The sequence below is a fragment of the Sphaeroforma arctica genome, assembly GCF_001186125.1.
Source record: "Sphaeroforma arctica JP610 unplaced genomic scaffold supercont1.1776, whole genome shotgun sequence".
Classification (NCBI taxonomy): domain Eukaryota; class Ichthyosporea; order Ichthyophonida; genus Sphaeroforma; species Sphaeroforma arctica.
Window position 1 is genome coordinate 1 of NW_014038782.1, and position 9,189 is coordinate 9,189.

Below are 9,189 nucleotides of genomic sequence, written 5' to 3' on the forward strand. Positions count from 1 at the left end.
AGTAGTACACACACAGACACACACACGCATACACAATAGTATATATATATATATATATATATATATACATAAATACATACATACATATATATATTCATGAGTATCCACATGCATAGGTGGAATATTTTTCACGTATCTCTTTGCTCAGTGTCACTAGTATTCTGTACGGATTTATAAATTATGTGATAATCCTATGACCTAACCAGCCGGTTGTAACCACGCACGCGGGAAAGGAACGGATGGTGTGATATGGTACATTTCAAAGAACAACTTTCTTCATGCTTATATATTCTGTACAGATGGACTCAGCGCTATACAACTTAGTGTGGGTAGGTGCTGTACGTACGAGTGTAGAGTTGCAATATGTTTCGGTTCAATGTAGAAAACGTTTGCGTCGCATGCTTACCTATCCTGTGCAAGTATACTTCCGTATCAACGCCCAATGGTTTTCCTTGTTCCGAGAATCGGATCGGCAAGTCGTAGTTAATCACCATATTCACCTGGTGCATGTGCAATACAATACATGCGAGTTCACAGGCAATGCCATACAATACAATGTGATCAGAATGTATTATCAGACGTGACTTGAATGCATTCGTACGATAGACGAATTTTACTAAGAAACGTCCAATTTGTAAATGGTACTAGAAAGCGCGTGAGTATATATGAATAATAAATGGAGGGCTTAGGATGCGTTATACAAGCGTTCAATAAAAATCATTTTAAATATACTGAGGATGTTTTAGGCTTGTGAGTGTGGACCAATTTGGAATTGCGAATGAGTTGTACTTAGACGATACATAAAGTGCTCAGGATATGCTATATAAGCGATAATCATGTTTTTTGTACCACAGTATACATATGGTTGCACATATCAAACGTAGGTTGCGCGACGTTGCATGGTACTCAGAATATGCCACATGGAGTGATCAGGATGAGTCCGGACAAATGGGGTCAGCCTGATATTGTATGTATAGGCTCACCTTTCACGCACTGCATTCTCGCATTAAAGCGGTAACTAGTGACAAGGAGTTGGGTAATCCACAAAGGTAGAGAAAGAAGCAGGAAGCACGAATCGCGAATGTCGATCAAGCATACATGGCCACTAATACATAAACACCACTTCTGTCATCGGGTTATCCAATTAATATACATAGATATATATATCCATAGGTTCACTTATCTGACGATTCATGTGTATGGTTTTGTATGGAGCTCACCTGGTCGATATCTATGCCCCGCGACAACACATTAGTTGTCACCAGCACTTTCTTCCTGCCTGATTTGAAGTCATCCAGTTCCCTGTCTCTGGTGGCTGCTTCCATGCTATACTTGTCTTGCGCATTCCCACCAAAGAGAGAGCATACAGAATGCCCGGCTTGCGTCAACCTGTACCAGACAATGAGTCGAATATATATATTCAGCTATACAATTATAACTTTATGTTCGCATAATACACTTATGCACGTATACAGCAGCAAAGTATTTCATATACCACTTTTCGTTTGTTCGTATAAGACACTTGATGCACACATGCGATACATATGCAGCGCCGCAGAGTGATGTACCCCACTGCAGTACTATAATGCTCGTCCTATACACCGACTGACATATCGGCATCCTGGACACATACGAGAGAGAAAAGAGACAGTCTTGAGCAGCACTGTGCTCATACAACACAACGTTACAACCTGTCGAATTGTCTGTCGCCTGATAGAAGGTCTCACGCATTTGTCTTGGGTAGTCCTAATTTAGCTCCCGAAATTGACCACACGCCAACCATACTGAGTTGCACATATCAGTCAATATCTATTAACGTGGCTGCTATGTGGTGCCAAGGGAAGATTCACCCATTATACACGCCTTTGTCTTGGGTAGTCCTAATTTAGCCCACTGAATTAAATACCTGTGGATTATACTGAGTCGCACATATCAGTCAATATATATTATCGTACTGCCAATGTCACACACATCTTCACGAATACCTGTCGACTCGCACTGTGAGTCATACATATCAGTCAATATATCGTATCATGGCCACTATTTGGTATTCAGGGAAAATGTTACCCATGATACACCCCACATTTAAGGTTTTAGGGTTTCCACATTTACAACGATATCCCGTGTCATGTACCCCAAAAGGCATTCCAATTGACACCACCTTCTACTCACGTACTTGTCACACAGCTCTTGCGCTGTCTGTTTCTTATTCACGAATATAATGAGTTGTCCGATTTGCACCGAGTCGTATATATCGGTCACCACATTGTATTTCGAGTACTGATTGGGACACTCTATGACGAATTGCGAGATGGCATCCAGGGCTTGTTTCTGTGTAGAGGGAGGAATTGATACGTATGTGTATATATCTGCAGATATATGTGCATTGACAAGTAGTGAATGCAACGGCTTTCTTGACGCGAATAGGTGAACATCCCTGACAGCATGTTGTGTGCTATGTACTGTACCGGGCTCCTCAGGTGTTTCTGTGCGACACAGAGCACATTGACTATTTCAGTGTCGTAACGCACCATCCACATACACGTATACACGATAGAATAAGATACCATAGATATCGAAACGGGATCAAAACATATCAAATAGTGATCCAAACCATATCGAAATGCGACCCAAAAATATCCAGACGTGACCAAAACCGGACTTGCCTTGACTTCTATCGTAATCTGGACTGCTTCCGGGCATACTTTCGATGCGAATTCCAATACTCGGGGCGTAAACGTGGCCGAAAACATTAACGTTTGATGATTCGGATTTAGTTGCCTATTGGAAGCGAAAAGTCGATGTTCAAAATGGAAAACGTTAGCGATAGATGATCCGGATATAGTCGCCTATTGGTAGCGAAGCGTCGATGTTCAAATCACGAAACAGTGAGTGTTGGATCATAATTCCCAGTACCCGTTGAGAGCAGAACATTAACGTTTGGTGATCTGGATTTACTTGGCTATTGGCAGCGAAACGTCTATGTCCAAAATACGGAAATAGCGAGTGTTAGATCAGAACTCGAGAGTTCTGATTGAGAGTATAACACCAGTGCTTGCTGATACGGATTTACGTACCCATAGATATCGAAACATTGATGTTTAAAATACCGGGTCTAGTGGTTATTCGACCATCACAATCTGGCAAACGAAGATTGAGTTCCTGCTTTAAGTTTAACGTTTTAATCTATGGGGATCAGGGTTTTGGTGCCCATTAAAAATTCAAAAATTATCAAGATCTGGAATTCTGGTTTTAGGTGACTATGACACGACTATCTCAATGCGGAGTGGTCCTGAGTATAAGTTCTTCACACAAGATTAAACCATCGAATTGTGAAATATGATCAGCTTGCCTTCTGGTAAGGATAAAGCCCATTTGCAAACAGTCTACAGCCTTATACAGCCCATTGACATGAATAGCTCGCGTTCTCATACGGATATATAGTCCATATTCATAGATGGCAAACTCTGTGATACGGATATATAGTCCATATTCATAGATGGCAAACTCTGTAGTACGGATATATAGTCCATATTCATAGATGGCGAACTCTGTAATACGTATATATAGTCCATATTCATAGCTGGCAACCTCTGTAATACGGATATATAGTCATATTCATAGATGGCAAACTCTGTAATACGGATATATAGTCCATATTCATAGTTGGCAAATTCTGTAATACGGATATATAGTCCATATTCATAGATGACAAACTCTGTAATACGGATATATAGTTCATATTCATAGATGGCAAACTCTGTAATACGGATATATAGTCCATATTCATAGATGGCAAACTCTGTAATACGGATATATAGTCCATATTCATAGGTGGCAAACTCTGTGATACGGATATAGTCTTTTTGCATGTATGTATAGCTCACCTACTTATACATATATTTCTCATACTTGTGAATAGCATACCTTCATGTAAGGATACAATCCATTGGCATTATCCGCTCCCATTCAGATACGGACGTAATCCATTACACCAACAACGTAGCATATTATACGACTTCATAAAATGGGGTTGTTTCTGTGCGCACATGACTTACTTTCTACCCGGGCATATGATACCTGCCCCCCAAAAACACTATATGATACGGATAGAGTCCATATACATACACAGCTTGCTTGCTTATATGGATATATCCCACTTGCATAGATAACTTACTTTCTGATACGGATGGAGTCTGCCTGCATGCTGCTGACGTCCAGCATTTGGTCGGCCTCGTCGAATACTAACATCTTAATGTGATCTCCATTGATCTTTCTGTTGAGGATGCAGGTGGTGCAAGTGACCTTAAGAATAAATCATACGAACAAAAGAGCCGCCAGCACATTTCCATGCAATCAGTATGAATTTTTAATATAATTGGAATAGTTCGGTACAGAAGTGGCCATTCTATTGTGATATATTTGGCGATTAAGAACTTGTAGACTGAGAATTGTAGTTGTATAAACCCTTCATGCACGTTTTTATTTATACAAATACTTGTTTTACAACGTGTGCGTAGGGTACTACCCATAGTGAAGTAGACTAAGTTGTTTAATATATAACCGTTATCTTGCAATCACATACGTTGGTTTGCCATATCACTTGAATTGAGAAATTAATCAGCGGAAATACGCTCTCTCTCCAGGTGCATATCTGTGAAGATAGAAAAGCTATCCGCAGACGAATTGGGTCACACATGGCCCGGCAAAGTTTAACAGGTCTATATGGTCTTCGGGATGAGTCTTGATGCCATAACCAATAGCTGCGTATGCACATCATGTATATACCATGCAATTATAGGTACACAAAATTTCACGATCTGGTATGCATGTGTACATATGCCAATTCAAAACGTACGAGCGCAAACATATCAATACGAATATGAAGAATATGCATATCCAGATACCAATACCAGGTCACACACACTGCCCATTGGTCTGAGCATGTGGTGTGCCAGCCTTCTCCACTCCCACGTTCATACAGTTGCGTGTACAAGTGCTTGTTGCGTCTACCTTGAATACACTTTCGACATCTACTATAAGCTAAAGGCGTACTAGACATAGACACGACTTTCTTGAGGTGCAGGACTCGCACATACAGATGAATAACACGCGTTCTGCGGAAAACATCGAGAACATGGCTACCGTAACAACGTATTCAAACATAAGACACAAAAGATACAAGAGCAGATTGACACCAAACCTACCCAAAAGTACCAAACAGAATCTGTAATTTGGAATCTGCGTAGGTGTGTATGTTCACGCAGATGACTTGCCTTCGTACAATAGAACCTACGACAATGTACATAATATGTTCTTAAACAGATATATATATATAAACATACATAGATATATATATACCTGCATACCTGCATACATACACACACACATATATATATACATATACGTACCTGCATATATACATATATGCATACATATATACATACACATACGCATATATACATATATACCTATATATATATATACTGGATATACTCAGTGTGTATGCATGATAAGGTAATATGCAGTAGTATGTATACATACATAGCCGCTCACGCTTACTTTGATTTCAACAGGTCAATAACCGAACCAGGCGTTCCAATCACAATCTGTTCCTTGATCACTAAATTCCGGTCGCGCTTCTGTCCGGATACGGCAAGGTGCAAGCCAATGTCTGTGAAGCGACCAATCTCAGAACATACATCGAAGGTTTGCCTGAGATTATCAATTACCAACTTTTATTAGATATGACTTAGCTGGAGCTTTGTGGATGTGAAACACATTGCAAGACCTCCCAAGTTGCAACTGCTGTGTTTGTGCAAGAAAACTTGAATACATATACATATACGTATACATACATACATACATACATATTATATATATATATATATACATATAAGTATATACAGAAACACATAAACACGCAGACACAGACACAGACACACAGATATATTATATACATATATATATATATATTGCTAGTTTGCCCACGTAATGAGGGCCAGTAGATCGATTCATGCGCAGAATAATGTTATACATATTGATATAATTCAGTATATAGAGATACGATTTGACGAAACCGTGAAGAAGTATCTATCTATCATATGTACATATCAAGATCCAAAAGGTGACTTTCCAGTCTCAGAAAAAGCAACTTGTGGGTATGTGATCTTTAGTGGTGGGCCCTATATCGAATACAATTTGTACAAGTTTCAGGGTTTAAAAACCCTCAATTAGCCTATATTGGTGGTCTTTATAACGTGTACCATTTGTACAATGTAAGATGCACTAACTTGGCCAATTCACCAGCAGCAGATTAACAAAGTGCCTGCGGGGGATGCTGTGTGATAAATCCTGGCACGTATAGTACCAAACCCTTGGACAATTATTCACACAAGAATACATACATGAAACTCCACATACCACACTGGCAAGATCAATATCATTTACTATTAGCTCGACTTTGATCCACACACTTCACCAGTTCATAGGCCGCAGATACACAACGCACTCGCGGGAGTTACTGTCTGAGATCAAACTTAGCAAATATAGCCACAAACTCAGGAAGGTACCCACACAAGAACACATACACGGGGATCTGCAAACTGTACTGGTACGATCAATAGTAGGTACCATTTGATCGAGTACTGTACACTTACTTAGCCAGTTCGCGAGCAGGAGATACACAGAGCGCCTGCGGGTGTTGCTGTGTAAGATCTATTTTAGCCAGCATGCCCAGAGAGAAGGCCGCCGTCTTCCCAGTTCCTGATTGTGACTACGATATGGATGACAGAGGGATAGGCTATATATGAACCATTTATATATGCACATATACATATACATATACATTTGCACATAAATATGGGTACAGGTAAATGTACGTATAGACGCAAGGCAGATGTTCATGGAGAAATACAGAAACAGTTACTATGTACATATAAACGCAGGTCGGAACGCATGGGTGAGTCAACAAGTGATTTCAGATGAAATGCGTACGTACCTATACACACAGGGTGTCCAGGCTTGCGCGGATCTCTCCACTATAACTCCTTGCGAGAGGTGTGGCTCGCACGCATACAAATCGCATCTGCATACTCGTGCATTCGTGTTTGTCTACCCGAAACTCCACAGAAAATCTGAACTCTTACACAATCACACAACCGCAGATATCTCCAGGGTACATGCCCCTAGTCCTCTTAGCGTATGTGTTCCGAACATCTAAAAGAGTGATTCTCTATACCCATTTGCAGCACAAAGGTTTGGCGACACTCCCGTACTGTGTATCCACACCTACCTGCGCCAGCAGATCTTTATTTTCTTTCAAAATGATGGGGAAGGCTTTAGCTTGGATGTTTGAAGGCTTTTTGAATCCCATAGCATACACGCCTTTCAGTAAGGTTTCCGACCTGAGTGTTGATCACACGAAACACGATGGATTGCGGGGATTGAGACTACCATACATGTTTCAATCACTTTTAAGTCGAATGCATGCGTGACAGCAAGCGGATAGGTACATCAATGTTTCAGAGCGGTGGTGTGAGGGAACATGGCACATTTTTGTTGTTGTTTAGGTTGTGCACTGGATATGAACATACTGGAAGGTGGTGGTGCGGGTAAATGCTTCATACTAACATACATCCAGCCCTGTTTGCCGAAAAGATAGCCGAGTCATTGTCGCGAACCAGTACACATCCATGGACTGACAAAACAATACGGACTTTTTTCGGGTGATAAAACAAAAAATATCCGTAGATTCCACAAGTAGAAGATCTCGATACAGTACCTAAAAGCAGTGAGCACAGCACAATACTTACACGTGCACTATATCATATACACCCGCCTTTGGAAAGCTACTACTAGAACCACACAACTTTGCGCCCATATCGTGCTGCAAATAGGTGTGTGGCTACATTGCACAGACCGACGTACGAATCGGGATCTGCCAGGACATCGCTTCGCCAACCACAGACTTGCTGCCGTATCTGGTTCTGCTTCACCCAGACGCCTATATGATATCCTTCGCAACTAACGAGTACAGATAAATGCTGCATACATACAGGTTGAGTTCCTCGAAGCTTTGGCATTCCGAGTAGATTACCGAGTTCTTGTCTGCTTGTTGCCGTTCTTGTTCCTCCGTCCAGTCTATCCTTCCCCCAATAGCGCCTTTTCCGGCAATGCTGAATTTGTCCGCTAGAAATGGGGCAGTGATGTGAAACGATATTAATTCTTCAAGCCACCCATATGTCATTTCATTCGCTAAGAATAGCTTGCAAATACATTCATCGCCGGGCATATTTCAATCAGCAGTATCTATGCTGTCCAGTCTACCAGTTTGACTATAAAATAAAGATTCGGCTAAAAAAGGACTGGTGCCAAACATGTATATGAGCAGTCGCGCTTAATATATAGCAGCGAATACGGGCCAGATATATTGGAGTTGCCCTCCGACCCAGGGCTACAATTCATAGAGAACAATAGTAGCGCGACATGGAAAAGTAAGTTCGGTATCCACTAATAGAGGGACTACTATTAGGAGAAGTCTGGGCAGAATACAATGGCAATTTTGAGCCAAAAACACCATAGTCGCCAAATTTGAGAAGCTGATGTAAAGTGTTTGATACCAGCAAATCAGAGCCACCGTCACGATCAGGCCCGCAAAAACAAAGATACTGCAATAGGTGCTTTAGAGAATCAGATAGGATTCGCACCTTGAAATTCGGCACATACATTCAGATAACACCGCTAATTCGTGTACCAACATTCGCTATCTCATATGCGTCTATATGTGCGTAATAAATCTAGAAATTTCATTCTTCGTGAACACATATACAAACAAAAATACAACATGTTGAACGATCACAAACAAGTAGAACAAAATATTAATCTCAGAATGATTGTGCACCATGAAGAAAACTTGGATGTTATGAAAACATGATTGTTATATATATATATATATATACATATATACATACACACACACACACACATATATAGATATATATATATATACATATCATAAATGTACACGTATATATAGCTATACACACATACACAAATAAATATACATGTATATATATTGAAATCAAACACACACACACATATATATACATATATATATGTATGTTAACACACACACACACACACACACACACATATATATATATGTATACAACACACACACACACACAC

The 9,189-nt window shown here is 40.3% G+C and overlaps 1 protein-coding gene across 1 annotated transcript in view; it reads right to left on the bottom strand.

The window, feature by feature from the left end:
• Positions 1 to 403: 403 nt before the first annotated feature.
• Positions 404 to 9,189, bottom strand: part of SARC_11600 (hypothetical protein) — a gene marked incomplete at its 3' end in the record, with an annotated part of 9,582 nt that continues 796 nt past the window's right edge. The window contains exons 2-10 of the mRNA XM_014294309.1: positions 8,058 to 8,190; positions 7,295 to 7,406; positions 6,660 to 6,775; positions 5,563 to 5,715; positions 4,178 to 4,276; positions 2,667 to 2,781; positions 2,177 to 2,331; positions 1,221 to 1,389; positions 404 to 500 (exon numbers count right to left, since the gene is read on the bottom strand). Of these exons, the coding sequence (XP_014149784.1) occupies positions 404 to 500; positions 1,221 to 1,389; positions 2,177 to 2,331; positions 2,667 to 2,781; positions 4,178 to 4,276; positions 5,563 to 5,715; positions 6,660 to 6,775; positions 7,295 to 7,406; positions 8,058 to 8,190 (1,149 nt within the window). The remainder of the gene's footprint in view (positions 501 to 1,220; positions 1,390 to 2,176; positions 2,332 to 2,666; positions 2,782 to 4,177; positions 4,277 to 5,562; positions 5,716 to 6,659; positions 6,776 to 7,294; positions 7,407 to 8,057; positions 8,191 to 9,189) is intronic.